The 22,662-nt window shown below is 41.9% G+C and overlaps 2 protein-coding genes across 5 annotated transcripts in view; one reads left to right on the top strand and one right to left on the bottom strand.

Moving 5' to 3' along the window:
• The window catches only part of LOC145438357 (transcobalamin-2-like), a 204,357-nt gene that overhangs the window by 31,511 nt on the left and 150,184 nt on the right, over positions 1–22,662 (top strand). The gene's annotated exons all lie outside the window — the stretch shown is intronic.
• On the bottom strand, positions 6,337–17,905 carry LOC145437693 (scoloptoxin SSD976-like). 4 transcript variants are annotated; one of them, XM_080314972.1, is made up of 8 exons: positions 17,754–17,905; positions 17,349–17,511; positions 16,602–16,743; positions 11,537–11,652; positions 9,129–9,194; positions 8,732–8,985; positions 8,505–8,660; positions 6,337–6,541 (listed from the first exon to the last, which is right to left on the bottom strand). In XM_080314972.1, exons 1-8 carry the CDS (start codon positions 17,794–17,796, stop codon positions 6,429–6,431), a joined length of 1,053 nt encoding a protein of 350 aa, XP_080171098.1. In that variant the 5' UTR covers positions 17,797–17,905; the 3' UTR covers positions 6,337–6,428. The 4 variants fall into 4 exon arrangements, with proteins under 4 accessions (XP_080171098.1, XP_080171099.1, XP_080171100.1 ...); XM_080314973.1 differs by having other exon boundaries at positions 8,505–8,654; XM_080314974.1 differs by having other exon boundaries at positions 8,741–8,985.

The following is a 22,662-nucleotide window of genomic DNA, read 5'->3' as shown; positions in this document are numbered from 1 at the left end:
TGGCTTGGTGGTTACTTGTGTGTGCTTGGTTGGTTGGTTGGCAGTTATTTTAGTCATAAAAGTCATGCTTATCCATAACGATTTTGGCCGTATCAAAAAAGTAGTGATCCGGCTCCGATCCGGCTCCGGCCGTAACAGAAAAAGTACTGATCCGGCTCCGATCCGGTCCTGCCAAAATTGTAAAAATCCGGCCGGATATTCAATCTGGCTCCGGTCCATGCTCCGCACTACTGTGGGATAGCTGGCGAGATACTGTTCCTCAAATCAAGTTCGGCATATTTGATAGAGCGACGTTTTTTTGTCTACCATATGATAGTTAAACCATAGCAATTAATTTACAACGTAGCTACGTTGTAAATTGCTATGGTTAAACAACGTGGACACGCGTGTGTCGTACGAGCCAAGCCACGCAGACCAGGAGCAATTATCACAGCAAATAACTAACAAACATAAATATAAACTTCAAACATGGCTCATGGTAGATGATATTTTTGTAATTTTCCGCCCAAAGGTGGTTAGTAATAGGGTTACAATAAGTCCTCTCTAGAAAGTATCATTCGGAAGACGCCACAATGCCCTCTTTTTTGGGATTTTGTCCTATTTTTTGAAATATTCGGTTAAATACAGGGCAAATTCGACTGAAATGCCGTAAATCTGCACTGAAGTAACGTTCCGACGAGTATTTCGGGAGCTGGGCCGGAAAGTTGACCTTTTTTTTAGTCGACCTACCACAATGATGGGAAAGTTTACCATTTTTCAGGATTTTCCTCCGGTTTTGCAAGTTTTAAAATTTTGAAACCGTTTTCGCATTTCCAAAATATGGTAACCCTAGTTATTATATTAACGAGTACTTCTACTTCTTCGAAGTATTATAGGCCTATAGATACTTGGTCGAAATCCTTACTGATATTTGTATTTTGCGATGTTACTACTATCTACTACTATTACTACTTGCGTAACAGGGACGAATAAGAATACCTTTTCCACTTCTAATTATACCTCGACAATATTGAAGTTTGCTTGTAGGGATTTTCGAAATTGTGGTGCAACGCAGAAACCAGCCAAGTCCAATCTCATACTAAACACAGAAGTAATCAAAGAGAAATGTTTCACTTTCATGCACGGTGAATTCTGGATCGTGTTATTCATGTCAAATCAATAATGCAATCAATGTAAATCTCGATTACATCCATGTCCCTGAAAAAGCTTCCGGATTCCGAACCGGTTAGAATCCAAAATCCTTATCCTGCCGCCGATTTGGATTCCATTCTTCATCACAAGCTCCGCACAGAAGTTGAGCTTGTCGAAACTGCAGTAGCCCATAACGCATTGAATATTAGCATCATCATCATCATCAGCATGGCATTCAAAGGCAGTCTCGAGTAATGACGAACATCAGCAAGCATCCTGCAACATTCTATAACTTCAATCTATGATCTCACGATCAGATTGGTCCATAATCCATGCAAATTCACTATATCGGACATGTGGTTGCCTGTCATGTGTCGCATCAGGCCATCAAAGCTGGCTTATTATTTCAGTTTTAAATCAAGCGTAAATCGTCTTGTATATAATATGATATACAGTCTGGTGGTAGTATAAGAAATAAGATCATATTTGGAATACCTACTTGTTACCGTAGGATTATTTAGTGCGGATGCTGCGAAAGTTCGCGCGGTTCCGGTTCCAGCTCGCTATGCAGACTGTATAGCAGAGAGGATCAGGGATTAGGATTAGGATTTGGAAAAACCGGATTTGTTAAATTTTGTCGGATTTGGATTGGATTAGGATTTCTGTTTTTCTGAAATGGATTAGGATTAGGATTGGATTTAATTATTTTCGAGTAGTTTGATGTCCTGTGGCGAATGGCGACGAGTTTTTTTTTCCTACCAAAGTTACTTCATGTACTTTGGCACTCATTATGCGTTTTAATAATTTTTAGATAATTATGAGATATGACATTTTAACGAGGAATTTCAAGTTTATATCGGATTAGGATCAGGATTGGAATATACAAAATTTCTGGATTAGGACTTGGATTAGGACATAGAAATTTCAAATCCGCTCATCTCTGCTGGATAGCTATTCAGACGTTCGCAAACGAATCTCGGTAGTATAGAACGTTTGTCGTGTCCAATAGCCTCTGAGGGTATACAGCGAGTCCGTTGTCTACGGATAGCGACTGTTAGAAATGTACTCATGGCCGTATATATATAGCTGATACGAACGTCCTGATAATGAGTTCTTGACTAGCAGTTCAACTGACGACCATTTGCCTTTTCCAGATATGTTGTACGGATAAATCAAACAGTAGGTTTTTTATAACACACGTGTCTCATTCTTAGTGATCCAATATACAAACTTTTACAAGCGGCAACTTGCTTCGTGGAATTTAGCTTTAACACGAGGTCATGTTTCGCCGAATAGACGGCTTAGCCATGGGTAGTCCCCTGGGACCTATTTTGGCCAACATTTTCGTAGGGTATTACGAGGGCGAGCTTCTCTCCCAGCTTGAGTCCGCCAAACCACTATTGTACCGCCGATACGTAGATGATACATTTGTCATTTTCAGGAATGAATCGGAGTGTGACCAATTTCTCATTCGCTTAAACTCGCTTCACCCGGCCTTGCAATTCACAATAGAAAAAGAACGCAGTAACTCATTATCATTTCTGGACGTATTAGTTGAAAAGCGCAATACCAACAAATTTGAAACGTCTGTTTTCAGGAAACCGACATTCGCAGGCCAATACCTTCGCTGGAATTCATTCAGTCCTCGGCGCAGAAAAATTAACCTCATAGGCACACTCGTGCATAGAGCGTTGATGATATGTTCGGGTAACAAACTGAGTTTAGAACTTGACTACATCCGAAAAATCTTACTGGATAACGGTTACCCTGAACACGTCATCAGCCGCGGCATGGAGAGGAAATTAACGCAATTCAACGCAGAAAAACGAACAGAGCCCACCGCACGAACAATAAAAGATGTTTATATCCATCTACCTTGGATTGGCCCCATTTCCACCCGCTTTGAAAAACAATTGATTTCTGCTGTCAGTAAGTGTTACGACACAGTCAAAACCAATGTGATTTATACAACAACACAACTGCTCCCTTCAACACGCAAAGACATGCTTCCTGCACTTCAACAAAGTAATGTAGTGTACGAATATAGGTGCCATTGTGATTGTGGCTACGTGGGAAGAACGTCAAGACGTCTGCAGGACCGCATAAACCAACATGTCCCCAGATTTATCAGAACACGCTCAGTGAAAAGCTCACCCTTAACTCATCCACTTAAGATTGATGCTGATCGATCAAAGGCCATTAATTCTGCCATCGGCAAACATCTGTTGGATAATCCGATTTGTGCGAATAATTATCGAGACGACCGATTTCGAATCGTAGGGCGAGGTCGCTCACAATTCCATTTGTGTGCCTTGGAATCAACCTTTATCAAAATACACCAACCAAAACTCTGTCAACAAAAGGAGTTCGTGTACCACCTAAAAATAGTACATTGAACGCTCTCTCTTTCATGCTGGTGACGTCATATTTTGTGATACGATTTTTGATATACAATGTTCTTTCCAATTCTCTACTAGTTGCTGACGATTACCCCTGACGAGTGTCAGCCGAAAATATTCGGGTTCATTTCAATATGAATATACTATTTAATTGAATATACAATGTGCGTTTGGTTGTATACCAAGGGCGAATATAAGTCACGTGATGTGGTATTATTCCATAACGGATAAGAAAGAGAGAGAGAGAGGGACAGGGCTCTGCAGTAGGTTCCACCCCCGTAAATATCTGAAATTTTCAGCAACCTGTTCAGTAATACGATCGAAATTCCTTGATTAGCAACTTATTTCTATCAGCTGCACCAAAAGCAATTTATCTCATGCTACTGTAAATTATATAGAGAGGTCAGATTTATTTCCGCCTGCACCATCGAGATGCTTTTTGTCGATGGAGATGCGATACGACCTTTAGGTCATCTAGTCTCCACCACCAGCATTTTACCCTCCATGCTATCCATGGATGCGGAGCGCCTAGAATAGCCACGGATACCAGTTCTCGAGTCTTTGATCTGACCCGGCCGGGGATTGAAGCCACCATCAACCGATCAAGGAGCCGGGCGTATCCCCATTACGGTGTCTCGCTTGGCTCTTGGACTCCAAACTACGAATATTGTAGAGATGTCCATAGTCATGACACGCGATCTGCCGCAACTTATTTAGGGTAACCCTAAAAGGAGGGAACGCGGAAACTGCGGAAAACGCGGAACTCGCGGAAACGGCCCCTAAAACGCGGAAACTGCGGAAAAAGCGGGAAACCTCGATTCCTAAAGCGCTGAAATAGAGGGAAACGCGGAACGCGGAACAGTCGGTCATTGACCTTTATACATCACACAGTAGGCACTAAAACGAGGAAACAGCGGAACGCGGGACAGTCGGTCATCGAGGTGGGATATTAGGGTTGGGGAAGGTGGGATATTCGGGTTGGTGGAGGTGGGATATTAGGGTTGGGGAGGTGGGATGTTAGGGCTGGGGGAGGTGGGATATTAGGGTTGGGGGAGGTGGGATATTAGGGTTGGGGAGGTGGGGTATTAGGGTTGGGGGAGGTGGGATATTAGGGTTAGGGGTTAGGTTAGGGTTATGATTAGGGTTAGGGGACGTGAATATTAGGGTTGGTGAGAGGGGGATGTTAGGGTTGGGGAGAGGGGTGATATTAGGGTTGGAGATGAGGGTTAGGGACATGATATCCCACCTCCCCTAACCCTAACCCTAACCTAACCCTAATATCCCACCTCCCCTAACCCTAATATCCCACCTCCCCTAATCCTAACCCTAACCCCTAACCCTAATATCCCACCTCCCCTAACCCTAATATTCCACCTCCCCTAACCCTAATATCCCACCTCCCCTAACCCTAATCTAATCCTAATCCTAACCTAACCCTAACATCCCCCTATCCCCCAACCCTAATATATCCCCTCTCCTCAACCCTAATATCCCCCTCACGTAACCCTAATATACCCCCTCCGCCAACCCTGATCCGTCTCTCCCAAAGAAAAAACAATTTATTTTGACGTTAATAAATTTTTGTATTGTAAAACGAAGAAGCGCCATCAACAGTTCTCTGCCATTTATGAGTTCTACTTCGCCTCACTCTAACATTGGTGTCCCGCAGTTTCTTCGTTTTAGACTTTAGAGTTCATCTATGAGATCGACAAATGTCAATGACCGACTGTTCCGCGTTCCGCCTTTTCCTCTGTTTCCTCGTTTTAGTGGCTGCTTTGTGATCTATAGAGGTCAATGACCGACTGTTCCGCGTTCCGCGTTTTCCTCTTGTTTCAGCGCTTTAGGAATCGATGTTTCCCGCATTTTCCGCAGTTTCCGCGTTTTAGGGGCCGTTTCCGCGAGTTCCGCGTTTTCCGCAGTTTCCGCGGTCCCTCCTTTTAGGGTTACCCACTTATTTATGTCCCACTCTGATAGAGGTTTCCCTCCATTTAAACGAGCAGGGATTGAAGTCTGGAACAACCAGATTCCGCCACACCTAAAAAGCTCCAACTATAATTTATTTAAGTCAGGGATGTTGGACTCTCTTCTGAGCAAATACTAGTCAATGCTTGTACACTCCCCATTATATCAGTTATAAATCCTCAACCTACTTGTTCTTTTTTGCGCATTGATTGTGATTGTCTGTAACAGTTAGCCTATGTGTTTCATATATTCTCTGTTATTGCTGCTATTGCTTTTTGTAAGATACATTCCGTATTAGCTTACCCTGGTTCGTTATCACGTTATGAGGTTATCTCATTTAAATAACCATTTACCCTGGTTCCGGCTGACACGAAGATCGTCACGATCATATCGCCGGTACCAGTCAATACCGATAAACCACTGTTTTGTGTTTGTTAAATATTGCATATTTATATGAGTTCTAATTATTTTGGCGTCATCGGTTGACGAAATAAAAAATCTCTCTCTCTCTCTCTCTCTCTCTCTGAGCAGGCTAACAATAATATTCTGTGCGACTGCGAGGCCGCAAGCTATAGAACCTTATACAGGGGATGACGCTATGGTTTCACAAACATAATGTTGCAAATTTCGGATTTGATGAGACTCTTGGATATAGGTACAGGACATCTGTATACAATTGAGTAATGGGCTATATATTCGCATTGAGATAAATCCGAAAACAATGATCCAAACACTCGTTAGGGATAATCATCAGCTACTAGTATACGATGGTGAATATATAATCGTAAACCTGAACGAGATACATCCATTTGGAAGAGAATACACTTTATGAAATAGCTCCCGATTCGTTTCGACATCTTCCTATATTTTCGTTGTATCGAAATCTTGAGGTGATTTGTAAGAAATAACTGAACTTTTTTCGAAATCATTTGTCTCTCAGTCATGAATAATGATGAAGCCTGTAAATGCAGGCACAAGTAATGCCAAGACCAACGCTATATTGACGTTCCACAGACTCCGTCCTCTTGAAGTTGTAGTAAGCGCAGCACCTGCGATTTATAAATGCAGGAATCACTTAAGCACGAGTAAACAGTACGCAATACGTAGTGGGGTTTTGACGACATGGAAATGTGACGGATCACCCATTATGGGTGTATTTGCATTGATTAGATTAGTAGTTGTTGAATGTGTGCTAGTGTTATGACATGGCCCTCAAGTCTCTAGTCCGGAGTACGTTGAATGAAATTGGAAACCTGGTGGGCTCGTGACTATCATCATCATCATTGGTTTATTAGCAATTTTATCAGTTCAATACACCACAAAAAATGCGATACAATGAATAGACAGGAAGATGTCGAAGCGACTTGGATTTGTCAATGGAATCGGACACCCACCTTGGCCTAGGCGTAGTAAAGAGGAGGCATGCACACTGAATGAAAGTAAAGAATACAGTATAGAAAAAGAAAGCGACAAGAAATAGGGCGGCATGTCATGGGAAGCGAGCACGGATCTTTTGATCGTGATTTACATCGAGTTCATAGTTATAGTTATTGCTCTGTCTATAGTTCCGAATTCATATTTAGAATTCTCTCATCAAGATTCATAACCATCCATGTCATTAAACTATCCGCTATAGGATTGCTAGCTTTATGGATGCATTTTGTGGGGAAGACAATTTTCAGTATCATAAAGGGGGACATGTCTAAAAAGGCTTAGGGCTTCATCACAAGACCAAGCTTGTGGAGATGGTCGTTCAGCTAGTAACGGATCTCGCTAACCCCAAAAAGCGTTTCCAGGTATCGTGCACAGCTCAGAGTTCAAAATAAAATGAAATTGATGACAGTGATCTTTTGTTGTATTTTTATTCCTTTAATAAGATATCATCATCATCATCATCATCATTGGTTTATTAGCAATTTTATCAGTTCAATACACCACAAAAATGCGATACAATGAAAAGACAGCAAGATGTCGAAGCGACTTGGAGTAGTCTATGGAATCAGACACCCCCCTTGGCCTAGGCGATGTAAAGAAGAGGCATGTACAGTGTACACTGAATGAAAGTAAGAAGATAGTATAGAAAAAGAAAGCGACAAGTAATAGGGCGGCATGTCATGGGAAGCGAGATCGATAGGTCAGTCGTGGTTCGGTAATCTTGAGGATGTACTGTATTACTTCTTTTGTGATCACTATGCCCATCTCTCATGTTAGGCAGCACAGCGTTGTACTGACGTCGAGTTTTAAAACGTGGTTGCCTACTTTATATCGATATTGAATTCATGCGGCCCGCGGCCGCTACGAAATTTGAAAAGTGGTTCGCGACCCGTTTTGAGTTGGTGAACCCTGCTGTACAGTATGTAGCTTACTAGCTCACTCACATCACGAAATACAAATGACATGTACAGAAATTAAACATGGAACGGCAACGACCGATTTTGCAGCTTCGTTCCGCTTCGCCGAGGCTGGAGTGGAGAATTGTTTTGCGTAAGTGACTGTAGGATTTCTGGCAATCCAAAAGCTATCTTCCCGAGCGCAGAAATTATTGAATCTGGTCTTGATCATTGTTATGGCCATTGTGTTGCGGTTACCCTATTGTTCTGAACAATGCCGATATTTTAGACTTGGAGGACAGATTCTAGGTGGATCAGTGCCTGATCAATATTTTAATTTATATTTTCAGAATCGGTGCAACAGTAGCTTTCGATCAAGACCAGATTCAATAATTTCTGCGCGCGGGAAGATAGCTTTTGGATTGCCAGAAATCCTACTGTCGCTTACGCGAAACAATTCTTCACTCCAGCCTCAGCGAAGCTGCAAAATCGGTCGTTGCCGTTCCATGTTTAATTTCTATATAACATGCTTTGTCCCGAGTCCACCAAGTGTCCATTCAGCGTATTAAGCACTTGACGCTTGGTGGCCCTAGCAAATAAAAATAACAATACCGCACCAAAATAGCAGATACTAAATACAAATATGCCCTTCTACTGGGAGGGCTATCACAATCGTACCAACCTGTTTTGTCTGTAACACCCTCGCCCAGAATAGAAGTGTCATTGGTTTTCTCTGGACTCATATCTATTGCTTTTTCCGAACTGGACTGCGGGGAATCGGCTACACTGCTCGTAAGAGTTTTTGGTTCTGTTGTGGTAGACTTGGAAGTTTCTGTAACTGTCAAGCTCCAATAAAAGTTTGGCAGTTGCAAATAACGAACGTAGGTAACGTATCAGTATCGAACCAACCGGTTTTACCTGCACCCTGAACAGAAGCATCGTCAGTTACGACAGGATTACGATCTGTCGATTTCACAGTGCTGGAAGATGTAGAAAAGACGGTGGCACTCGTAATAGTTGTCGCTAGTGTTGACGTTGTAAGGGGCTTAGAAATTCCCGCGGCTTCTGGGGTGTAGCAGAGTTGATTTTTGCAACGTTGCCCTTGTTCACATTGACTGCAAGGTGGTCCAACAGAATAGGGACTCATTGCAGTTCCGTCAGATCTAAAAGCAGACATGCGATTGTGCGACATCAAAGGTTTTTATTAATCCAGTGATGGTTTCATGTAATTAATTTAACAATTCAGAAGAAATGTTGACTGTTTTGCAAATAAAGCGATCAAGTTAGAGTAATCATTGAAACGTACTTGTAATAATTGCCAATCGGACCATAGTTGCAGCATACTTCCAGGCCTTGATATACGACATCGCCTCTGAAACATTGCACATTTGATTAGGGCTACCATACTTTGGAATCCGGAAAATCAATAAAGTTAGTTAAACAGCTGGTTTTTAAAACTTGTTGATTTTAAACTCTTGTTTTGTTGCTTTATAAAAAAGGTCATCACTTTGACTCGACTCCTGAATTACCCGCTTTGTTACTTCGTGGTGTTGACTGAAAAAATTGTCATGCCTCGCGAATTATACCCGCTCGAACATCTGCATTATACCTATTTCGCGTAATTGAAGGGGATTTTCAGTTGAACCTGTCCATTGTCCTTGCTGTAAAATCTGTGAAGGAGGACGAATTGCCAAAAAGTAGGACATATCGGCGTCCTCGGAGGATATTTTCAATTTCCTGAAATAGTAGGACAAATCCTCCTAAAGGAGGACGTATGGTGACCCTCATATAGACCTGTTAGCTACTATAACTTATTGGTTCGTAACCTTTACAAACCCGTGGAACACTTACGCTAATCGCGGAACCACAGATTTTCGCTGAATCATATTAACAAAAATCGACCACAATAGGAAAGGAGAGGACGTAGTTTATTTTTGTCCTTGATGCTTTTGCGGCATATACACCGACTCATGATATACATACACACGATCTGTGCTTATGCCGACCATAAGTGCATGATGTGCATATGCCTCTGGACAAGGAAGGTACCAGAAATGAGCGGATTTGAAATTTCTATGTCCTAATCCAATCCAAATCCGAACCTTCAAATCCAAATCCATATCCTAATCCATAACTTTTTCATATTCAAGTCCATGTCCAATCCTAATCCGATTCCAACTGGAAATTCAGAAAAAATACTAATTTATGCAAGGGAGGGATTCAAAAATTTTCTTTCACAACCAACGATTCACTTGATTCAAGATAACTTAGTAACCATAATTACATTAATAACTGATCTGAATAAAGTTTGTCGCCATTCGCCACACAACATTTCAATCTCCCAGAAAATAGGTAAATCCAATCCAAATCCTAATCCGTTCTGAAAAAAATGTCTAATCCAAATCCAATCCAAATCCGACAAAACCTAATCCTAATCCATGCTCATCTCTGGAAGGTACAGACATAGCTTTGTGCGGCTTTCTAAGTCTTGCACCACCCCTCCATGTTATCCCAGTAATGCATGAGCGCCAAGCAGGAAAGTCATGGATACCAGTGTTACTAATCAGGTCTTTATGGTCTGACCCGGCCGGGGATCGAACCCACGACCTACCGATCAAGAAGCACACAATACACATCTATAACTGGGCCTACATATCAAATACATAACTATAGATGACTAGCCCACAATATTAACTGTGCAGTGTGCATCAATTAGGTTTTTAAAGAATAAAACTTCCCCTTTCAGATATCAGTTCAGAAATGCGAGGCTTCACATTGGAAAGTCCCATTGTAAATTGTTCGATCGAAATGGAACAGCGTAAAACCAATTGCTTAACTACAAATGAGCTATACAGATTGGGGATAGAAATGACGTTTCAGAAGGAAGGAGCTTCTATTTTGAACGCCAACATACGCCACTGCACACGACGTACCACGAAAAGAGGATCGCATTTCGATTCCTGATCGGGCCTGATCGCCTGCAATCAACGATTGCCAAGACGTGTCATCACAATGCCTATGTATGGGTTGAGTGTGTACCTTGGCGTCAATGGAGCCCATGAGGTTAACTCGCGGTGTGGTGAGATAGCGTAGTGGCATCAACCGAGGTCGACTCCAGAATTCCTACCTAAGTGTTGGTGGTTTCTCTAGGCTCCTCCTCGCCATCTCATCCGCGTAAGAGGTGTCTTCCAAAAAGCCTAGAAGTGGGCCGTGCTACTAGTCGGCAGATACCCAATCACAAATATGGAATATCGGCCTGGTGTGAATGACCACAGTAGTCGACAAACACCATGAATACCGCAAGCAGCAACAACTCGCGGGACCCCTAGTGTTCCGTATGGAACACCGGTTCCATTACACAACCTATCCATTAGTGATGTAGCCTATTGCTATCGCTGTGGGCACCGAGTGTCTTAGTACTGAGTTCATTGAATTGACACGAGACAAAGCATGTTACTTGTTATCTAAGCTGAAATGAAGTTCTCTAAAAACGACTGTCATATCTCTTATCATCGACAATATTAGGTCTTTCACAATTCATTATATGTCGAAATGGGGCGCGAAAGGATCGTAATTAGCCTACATCCCCAGCGATTTAAAAGCAGATTATCGGAATACAGTGCACGGATGCACCTCGCTAATAAAATGTTCGATTTGACACGAACCGACAAAAACAAGCCCTATCAGTCGAATTGCGAGTCTGTATATACTTACTCGCACCAAGCAATCGCACACCCGACTTTGATAGTTGTAGACCAGATAACCTGCGTGTAATGGCCGCACATCTTTCCTGGAACACAAGTCCCGTTCGCGAAATTGTAGTATTCGATCTAAATTGATAAGTGTGAATACAACAACCATCACTTTTAAACATATATGTAGCCTACAGCGTACTTGTAGTCTTGTACACGTGCAATGTGCATTGCTCATGACCAGGGCAAGTTTTTGCAACTTTTGCAACTTTTTTTTATAACTTCCGACAGCTTCCTAGATATGCTAATCAGAATCTATGTAGGCCTACTTTGATATTTTAAGCTGTTTGAAGAGATTTTACATTTCAACTTTTTGCAACTTTTCTCCATTTTTCATACCAATTTCTACTCTTATCAAATATTGCGTCGAAATGTAAAGGAGTGATTTAAAAACATGCCATAAACTATTTCTAGTATGGTTCTATTCTCTTTGATTTTCATAACAAAAAGCTATATGATGGATTAGCTCCGTCTCACTGTGCTATCTATCTATGACACACTGCCTTGCAAGCAAGCTAGTAGTTTAACTACCCCTGCCAAGCACGACCGTGTCCGAACAATATGAAAATAGACCGCTTTATTAATTCTGTCGTTTAAATTTGAGATAGTTTCCCATTTCACGGACGCCCAGGTGAGACCGCCGAAAATTACATTTTCACTGGATCACCTTATTCAGGCTATTATTGATTTTGCTAAAGTAGCCACGAGTGAGTTTTCGGCAACGCCTTGGGTCAAGTTTGCAAACCTAGGCGGTTTGGTGTGTGTTATTTGACTTGTTTTAGGGGGAGGGGTTATCGCTATGCTGTTTGATTTTTTTGGAGAAAATTATTCCCGCATTGCGTAATGCTCTTGCTGTGTACCGGGAAAAATATAATTCTTGCCAGAATGTCCCTAAAATGGCAAAGTAACAAATTTGACAGCTCTGTGGGAAATAATTTATACAACGGAACCTTTTCAGTATCTCATACCCTACTAATTAAACAAAATTTTGAATGCAACTTTTGTCAAAAGTGCAACTTTCTCGTGATTTCAGTGCAACAAAAACTTGCCTTACTCATGACCTATTTCAAGAGGTGGTCAATAACGAAGTATACTTATACTTTCGTAATGCTCAAGTAGGCTATCTTTTCCTTATACTTCAACTAAATACTCAGTCATTATGTTTTTAGAATACTTCCACTTCTGCGTGAACAGTTGCTTCGGTTGTTTCGAACCTGATAACACATATACAGATAGCCCACCGACCAAAAAGTATAGCAGCAGGGCTTTCAAACACAATCCTGACAGGCCAGACACGGCCCGTCAGATGATTTCATCCGGCCCGTGGAGGAATCTATTGCAGACCCTAGCAAGTAGCAATCACCAGAGCTCACACTACAGATGGCCCAATTCATGACCTATGTCCCACTCCATTCCTGTTTAGTGTATACAGTCGATGGGCAATGCTTTGCTAGTGTGACGTCATATTGACGGTCAATGAGTTACACCTCATTTTAAAATCCGCTAGTGGGCGCTAAAGAGTGTCCGGAATTGGCTTCACCAAAATATGGTAACCCTAGCCTAGATAAACCTCCAACACTCACGTAGGAACGTAGGAACCCGCAACCTATTGGTGCTGCAGCTTTGGATTATACCACCCTATACGCTATCTCGCCATAAATATACACCCGTTGCACACGAAACCAGAACCTCAGACTTATACCGCGGTATAAATCGAGTGCGATATTTTAATCCAAATGATGCATGCAAGTAGGAAAGTACGATTTAAGACCGCGACATAATTCTGAGTTAGGTTCTGTTTTCTAGTACCCTTTCCGACCATTTGAGCGTGAATGGTGAATACACACTCTTTTGGAATGTCTCGCGAAGATAAGCCTACATATCGCCATTTCCAAAGTAGCCGCTTCCGTTATGCTGATAAAAGTATACGACTCCTGGACAGGACCGTAACAGCACATCGTCAGCCCCCCCAAAAAAGTTGGTCTTGGCCCCCCCCCCCATAGGGTGATAAACCGAACAGACCCCCTCACTCTGTACGCTGTTTATCGCTACTTATCGTCTACATTGGGTGTCCGTGCAGTGAGTCAGCTTTTCTCGCATAGACGCGCGAAACGCGCGAAATTTCTGTGATTCATGATTGAATCGGTCAATATGATCGGGAATTGCCTATAGATTGCTATTAATTTTTATCCTCTCTCTGCTCACTTAATCTGATTTACCGGTAGAGCTGAGTGAGGTGTGTTTGAAAAGGTAGGACCCCTCAATAATAATTAAACATCTTCGGGTGTATACCCGTTGGCAGGAAAGAAACACCACTTCGTCAGACCCCCAAAAAACTTGAGTCCTGGTCTCCCATAGGGAGATAAACCGACCCCCCCCCCTATCACGTTGTTCGCTTCTGCCGCGAAATTATAGTTGTATAGTTTAGTGGAGCCATCGCGAAGATTTTCGATCATTCATAATAATATCGGTCAATAAGATCGGGAATTGCATGTATATTGCTATCAATTTCTTGTCCTCTCTGCTCACTTAATCAGATTTACCGGCAGAGCTGAGCGAGGTGTCTTGGAAACTGTAGGGCCCGTAAATTATAATTAAACATCTTCCTGTGTATATATCCGTCGGCAGGAACGAAACAGCACTTCGTCAGCCTACCCCCCCCCAAAAAAACTTGAGTCTTGGGCTCCCATTGGGTGATAAATAGACCCCCATCACGTTGTTCGCTTCTGCCGCGATATTACAGTCGTACCGTTCAGTGAGCCAACGCGAAGCGCGAAAATTTTCGATAATATATAATAAAATTCGGTCAATAAGATCGGGAATTGCATAATGCATATATATTGCTATCAATTCCCTGTCCTGTCTGCTCACGTAATCAGATTTACCGGTAGAGCTGAGTGAAGTGTCTTGGAAGCTGTAGGGCCCGTAAATAACAATAAACACCTTCGGGCGGGCGGATCCGTTGGTATGACTTCGTTGCATGATGTTATTTCGTGACCTCCTGTCTGCTACATAAAAAATATAGAATCGCCTAAACGTACTAAACTTAGAGATCACGTGATTTCAAATTGGGATTTCTTCACTGGCTTATGATTTTTCCCTGCGGGATGGTATTTATCCTGTTAATTTCAGATTGCCACGACAGGAACATTCGGCGCCAGTCATTTATAAGCGCCTATGGACAATTAAACCTATATGTATTTTGTATATATATATAACGAGGTTTTCGGTCTGCATAAGGGCAGTCCTTTTCGGCCAGGGTTTTTCTCGCTGCCGATCGTTCTGGCACACTTCTTGGAGTCGCACGTTGCATGGTCTAAAACTTAATATGTCTTGGTGCGTCGTGGTGCGGTAATGGCCAACGCCGATATGCCCATTTCCAAAAATCTTGCGTATTTTTTCTTCGGGGGAAGAGTACCCAACAATGACGATACATAGCAACTTGAAATCGCGCCGAGCGCGAAAATTTTTTGAAATTGTTGCATAAATTTTCAAAAGTTACTCTATAATTTATGCTAATTCACGAAATAATTTACGACACCCTTCGAGCTTGCCTCCCCTAGTTGGGGGTTTGGGGTGCGGCAATAACGGTCCTGTTACTGGATCAAATCTACTTTGTGACTGTTCCACTTCCATTTGACGCCTTTTGGCACGTCTTGTACATTTCAGTTCAGTTCAGCGTATTACGAATTTTCATCAATTCAAAACAACACAAGGCTGCAATTGCCATGACAATGACACGACGGCAGTTTCAACAGCTCAATGCATGGCGACTTTTCTTGTACTCCCTCTTACACGAAGAAGTCTCTCTCTCTCTCTTCCACGCGATTTCATTCGTCGGATGTTTGCCGCCGACTTTCAAGCTCGGCTCAATGTACTTTCTGGGCTTTTTAAGTCACTGCAATTGAGGCGATGAGGAGCCCAGATAAATCTCCGACGCACAGAAGTTTGTCCGAACCGGGATTCGAACCACTGACATTGGTGTCGTGACGACGGTGCATAACCAACTCCGCCACTCGCACCGCCATATATCTTCATTACATCGCTGTGTGGCTTGTATAATCGCACTGTACATTGTGTGTGTGTGTGTGTGTGTGTGTGTGTGTGTGTGTTAGAACTCTCGAATCGTTTCACTCGCAACAATGCTGCCTGTTCATGTTCATCAATCATTATGTTCAACAATGAACTTGATATTATTCGCGCCAGCGCAGGTCACAATCATTTCCGGGCTAGCAATGGTGAATACGGTTCTTCCATTTGTTTAGTAAAGGCTATAGCAATAATTGCATAGGGTGGCCAAGAAGATGTCGCCGAGGGTTAATTGCAAGAAAATAAAGTATGAACAGGAATATATAACAGTAACTTGAAACATCATTACGAAACCAAACACCAAAACTTTGCCACGCGTTACCAAACGAAGACCGATTTGCATATTTACACAGTAAACGTAATTGGAGAGTCTACATTTCATTGTGATGTGATAAATTCGTATTTTTGAATTTTTGTGTTGCGGTTGTTTTAAAGCCAAGATTTTTGATATGCGGCTCGCACATGAAGCAGGCCTGCTCCCTCCTGGCATCGGCGATGTAAAAAGGAGGCATGCTCACCGAACCGAATGACAAATAAAAGAAGATAATATAAAAAGACATCGACAAAATTAGGTGGCATGGGGCGGAAGGCGAGAGCGATATATCAGGTCATGGTCCGGTAAACTTGAGGGCTGACTATAGTATTGCAACTTCTACTTGTAATTGAGTTTGAGACGATGTTATCTGTTTTGGTTCTGGATGGAAATTTTAAAAGTCTTCCCATTTTTCCGCATTTGAATTTGAACATAACAGTTATGAGATAAACTAGGTTATACGAATTGGCCGACATTCCAGACACGTCGTCGTTCTATATATGTGCACAATGTAGAATGCATATCCTTGATCCGTATAGTCCTTACCTAGACTGTTCGAGTTCCGAGGTCAGGGGTGAAATTTTGTTTTATGCGTAACTAAGACTTAATAAAATCAGAATCTTACCTCCGCGTACCACATCCCGACGACCCGTTCTGCCAGACCTAGCATGTCAGGCTTGATTCCTATACGGTACAAATTTTCCCCCACAACGGAAAACTCGCTTGTCTTTCGATCTTCAGCGGGTGAGTGGCCCCTTTTGCATTGCCTATGAAAAGAGATTCAAATGGAGTGAATAGCCTATCAAGTTTAAAAAAAAATTATTTTCGTGCTCTATCAACTAGATTTGGACAACTTGAAATTTTCATCTTTTCCCAATTCAAATTGAAATTATAGCTAGATAATTTATCCAAGTTATATTACAATTAGAAGTACTGAAGTCGCACTACAGTTCTCCTTTGTAGAATTAGAATATAGGAAATTGTATTAGAATTAAAATTAGAGAACAGAAACATTTCCCAAATTAGATTAGAATTAGATGGCCGTCGTTAAGCCCTAATTAGTCGAATTCGACTACTAGATTTATCATTTTGTTCAAATCTGGTTCCTAGACAATCTGCGCACACAGTTTAGCAATTCCATAGGACTCGCCTTTTTAGGATCCAAACTCACTTCTTTATTCTTTATGCATCAGCGCAATTACATATACTGCACCTCTAGCCCCTTTCTAAAGATTCGTATAATAAGTGGCCGTATTCAATGTAATTAGTGTAGTCAGGCGCATACATTTTCGAATGGTATATGTTGAAATTACTTTAATAGTCAAATATCCGCGATTTGAAAATCAACCAAAACTGGAAAAGGTTTTATTACCTGACATTCTTCTCGGCGACTGCCGCCAGCTCGTCATCCCAAGACAGCATCTGCATATCCGCGGCTGTCGGATTGTCCACGTTACCTCGCAAGTCGTTATGTGCTTGCAGAAATTGTTGTTTTAAGCTCTCGTCGAATACTTCAACTTTAACAACTCCGTGGGCTATTCATAAAAAATATACGTTTACAATTGATTAGCTCAATTTGGAAGATCATGATTAGATTATAGCATGAAGTGCAAGCGTAGAAATAATCATTTGTTTCGCGTAAAGGATATCCTCAAAGTCCGCGCGGTAATAATAAATGCAGGTCGTTCACAGCAACAAAAGTGGTTACCATAACCTGTACTGTACAGTGTACAGTGTACAGTGTACGCTACTGCAGCAAACCTGTAGGCCTACTCACCTTGATCGAAAACGCAAAAACAGGCCAACATCAAGAGCTGCATTTTATCTATTGCGTATGATTCTAGCTTCTAGGTATAATGCAAAGAAGGATTCTGAAACTTGAACATTATAGTAGTTAATATATATAGTCGTTGTCGTCACTGCTACTTGGGGCATTGGTACCATTCAATGCACATTTGGCTTGTCGAAGCACATTCACCACGGTGAAAGTAGCAACCGGTTCACATAAAATTTGGAAAGTATATATAGTTATGTTATAAAGGGATCATACGAACCCTTAGCCTAGTAACTTACAACCAACGTATCTTGGCTAATTATGATTCTTTAATAATAATATTATTGTTGAAATGATATAATTTTGTACCATACCGTACTTGAAGCACCGTAATATCGTGCAGCACTTTCCACTAGAATTTAGTCCTACGGTACCAAATGTAGTACCATAGCCTATCACACCAATTCCTCGATTGAGCCTATCTTTGAAATATTCTTTTCGCGTCTTCGCAACTCCTGACCGATGATTATCATGCAGCCATGTATTTTAAAGCGGGCATAGAGGTTAACCACATAATTATCTTCTTCATAACTATACTTGGTGGTTTTTAATCGAATTCTTATAAATGCATGACATTGCTGTTTTCATTTGACATCTATGGTCAGCAGCCCCATTCTGGTATTGCGGATTCAGCTCGACTTATAGGATGATATATTGTGACCTAATAGTATATATTTATGCTCCAGTAATGCACAGACAGCCAACAACAGATATTCCTAACCTCATCTCGCTTCAGGCAAGACACAGAATTCTTGTGGTGAGAAATGCAAAATTCAATTATCAAGATAACATCGCATTTTCAATCGGTAACACTGCGGACGGCAATTTGAAGTTGTGATAGCGGTTCATTATACCTATGTGTCCGGAAACCTCGTAAATCGCCATGACGAATATAATTCAGAATATTTCAACAAGATATTCCGATACATCAGATTTTCCAACTTCATTATACAAATCGGTATTACGAAAATGAAAGTTTGGTGCCCAGTGCCCACTTAGACAATGCTGAGTTACCTCCAAAACCAAAAAAGGATGCTTTGATTAATTACTGATATTACACCGATTACAGTAACGGATCTGTTTCACAAATTATCATAGTTATGTGAACCCGTAAATTTATACCAATATACCAATATAACAATATTTCCGCTATACTATACCATTCGTTTATCAATACTCTTTACTGCAATGCAACGAATTACAACAATTCTTTTCTAAATAACCCACGTACCATTAAGTGGATATTGTTAACTCAGTGGTTCCCAACGTGGGCGATATCGCCCCCCAGGGGGCGATTTGGCGGTCTAGGGGGGCGAAAATAACGAAGGGGGCGATAGGGCGGCGAAAACGGACGAAGGGGGCGATAGGGAACGAAAACAACGAAGGGAGCGATAGGGGGGCGATGATGCGTTAAAACGGCTGTGTTGGAGTCGGGACCGTAACTACCGCAACCCAAACCCCCCAACTGGGGGTGGGGGCCCGAAATCGAAGGAAGCCCAAAATTATTTCGTGAATTAACATAAATGATAGAGTAATTTTTAGAAATTCATGCGACTTTTCCGAAAAAAAAAATTCGCGCTGGGCGCCATTTATTATTTTCATGTATCTTGATGTTGGGGTCCCCGTCACCCAACAAAAATACGCATGATTTATGGAAATGGGAGACTTCGGCGTCGGCCATTACTGCGCCACGACGCACCAATACATATGAAGTTAGAGGCCATGTAACGTGCGACTCCGAGAAGTGTGCCAGAACGATCAGCAGCGAGAAGACCTTGGCCGAAAAGGAATGCCCTTGTGCTGACCGAAAACTTCGATAGCCTACATATATGTTTAATTGTCCATAGGTGCCTCGATGGCTGGCGTCGAATGTTCCTGTCCTGGCGACCTAAACCCTACAGGACAAATGCCATCCCGCAAGGAAAAATTATTTGACACTAAAGAAATACCAATATGAAATCATGTGCGTCTTTTAGTTTGGTACGTTTTGACGATTTCCATATCTTCTGACATAGCAGATGTAGGAGGTCACGAAATAGCATCATGTAAAGAAGTCAATATAATAACGATTCTGCCCGAAGATGTTTAATTCTTATTTGGGGGTCCTACCTTTTCCAACATTCCATATCGACCATATTGACCGATTCAAACATGAATTATATGAATTTGTCGCGCTTCGCGCATTTAGGCGAAATACGGTGACTCACCAAACAGTACATGAAATAGGGTTGGCTGATGTGTAGCGACAAAAACCCCACTGTCTGAGGGGGGTCTGTGGTTTGGTTTATCACCATATGGGGCCAAAGACCAACGTTTTTTTTTTCGGGGGGGGGGGGGGGGGGCTGACGAAGTGCTGTTTTTCGGTTCCCAATATTTGGGGGCGATGATCGGTGTGGAGCTTCAAAAGGGGGCGATGAGTCGAATAAGGTTGGGAACCACTGTGTTAACCTAATCATTCTGTCAATATACATAACATTTCGTCGACCCTCTGCAACCTCACCACGGACCCAAACAGGCCTGTGTTGAGTTGCTCAATACGCGGACCTGAAATTTGGTATTGGTAGCTCTCGGGACCATTAAAAAGTTAGCGTCATGGTTATCGCCCCATTTCATCTTTCGATACTAATGCGTTACCATCATAACTGATGATCATTTATAAATGTAGCCCGCGGGTGGAATGTCTGTATATACGTCGACGTCGACGTGCCTTTAGTACGCGAGACCACGCCCATTTGGTGTTTATGGTGTTTACTGTTAGTCTGTTACCTCAGTGGCTGGGTCAAGGGTTATACTCCCGTTCATTGTCCACAGAGCCCAACCACGGGCGAGAAAGCCGGTTTCCAAACCCAATTATGAATGGATACTGGGCAGGTTGCGGCATTTCTATCCAAATGTACCGGACTTAGAAAACTAAAACTTACTGAATTACCGAAGAATTCCTTAACACGAAAAATATCGGAAATTTAATAAAATCTCGAATTGGATAAAGTAATAAAACAAAAATCCAGCTCAGCCCAAATCAAATCAGAGCACATCTCATAAGCACGAGAATGGCAAATGTTTATACGCCAAGCTTGCAGCGTTACAGTCTCCTGTAGGATTTTCAGGGAATATCAGAAATTAGATTAGAAGTAAACTTACAGAAACATTTCTCGAATTGGATTACCTGTATCTCGACCTAATTATAGCGAAATTAGACAACTAGATAATTCTAGTTGCCCAAGTCTGCAAGGCGGAACGTGACAAACAAGATGCAATGCGTTGCAGTAAACAGATAGGTGGATTTCGAAACGACCAATGGAGTCAGTGAATCTCTCATCAACCTCGGCCAAACGCGAATGTAACAATGTCGTATCTGTATCTTTCTGATGTTTTTTACAGCACCATTCGTTGCTATTTTCATTCGATTGTCGATTCATCTTTCTCTGGAATTTTCTTGCCACGACGTCGTCGTCAGTCATAGTCAGACCTGTGGTAACCAGTGCCATAACAGCTTTTTGTCTGCCCCCCAGGGCCATCCAGACACCGCTGTCAGACTGGACCTTTTGACCGCTACTTGTTAGTGAGATTTGTTGTACGGTTTAGTGAGGCAGCTGATAACGCCTAATTGCGTTAAGCGCGAAAATGTTCTATAATTCATGACCGAATCGGTCAATATAATAGGGAATTGCAAATATTTTGCTATCAATATTTTTATCCTCTCTCTGCTCACGTAATCAGATTTCCCGGTCGAGTTGTCTTGGAAAATCTACGAGCCGTAAATAATAATTAAGCGTATTCGGGTAGACCCGTTGGTATATAGGATTTGTCTGCAATGATAATAAAAGATATTGAAATCGTGCAAACGTTAACTAAAAGATGCACACGATTTTAAATTGGTATTTCTTCACCGACGGCAAATAATCTTTTTCTGTATAGTGGGGTTCAGATTGCCAGGACTGGAATATTCGCGGTCAGCCATCTAGGCGCCTGGACAATTAAACATACTTATATGTATGTATATATATCTAAGATTTCGGTCAGCATAAAGGCAGTCCTTTTCGGCCAAGGTTTCATCACTGCCGATCGTAATGGCGTACTTCTCGGAGTGGCATGTTACATGGCCTAAAACTTCATACGTCTTGGTGCGTCGTGGCGTGGTTATGGCTGTCGCCCATTTATATAAATCATGCGTATTTTTCGTGGGGAGGAGTATCCATAATCATGATAATTGGCAATTTTAAATAGCTCCCAGCGCGAAAATTGTAAAAGTTTCAAATTTTAAAAACAATTGTGTTAATTCACGAAATACCTTTGGGCCCCCTTCGAACTCGCCCACCTACTAGTAGGCCACGGGTAACCCCACACGCGCGAGAAGACTGTAAAGACTCCTTCTCTCTGACCATCTATATCAGGGGTTCTCAAACTTTTTTTTAACCGCGCACCCTTTCGAATTATCTACCTACATGCACGCCTGTACGGCGTACCAAACAATGTTGCATAACACGTACGCAATTGAAAGATAAAACACGGCATACTATATATATTTAGCCTACCAAACATAGATGGATGAGCTTGACCCTAGTCCTCGAGTAAATCTATCCTTGGAAGTGTTTTGGAAAGGCATAGGTCTACATGTAAATTATTTACAAAGGAAGATCTGTTCTTCATCGTTCACAATTGCACATTGCTTGAAAAACTTTGCTAGCAAGCCGCGACCATTAGGGGAGGGAATAGTAAAGACTCCGCCGTTATCTAGGCTTACCATATTTTGGAAATCCAAAAAGAGGACACTTTTGCAGAAATCTGAGACTTGCAAAACCGGAGAAGAATTCTCAAAAACCGGTGAATTTTTTCCACTTTGTGGTCGGTT

This window comes from Botryllus schlosseri, chromosome 4 (genome assembly GCF_051294905.1).
Source record: "Botryllus schlosseri isolate E-star chromosome 4, Bs_hap1, whole genome shotgun sequence".
In the NCBI taxonomy this organism is placed as follows: domain Eukaryota; kingdom Metazoa; phylum Chordata; class Ascidiacea; order Stolidobranchia; family Styelidae; genus Botryllus; species Botryllus schlosseri.
This window is presented reverse-complemented; position numbering and strand designations above follow the sequence as displayed.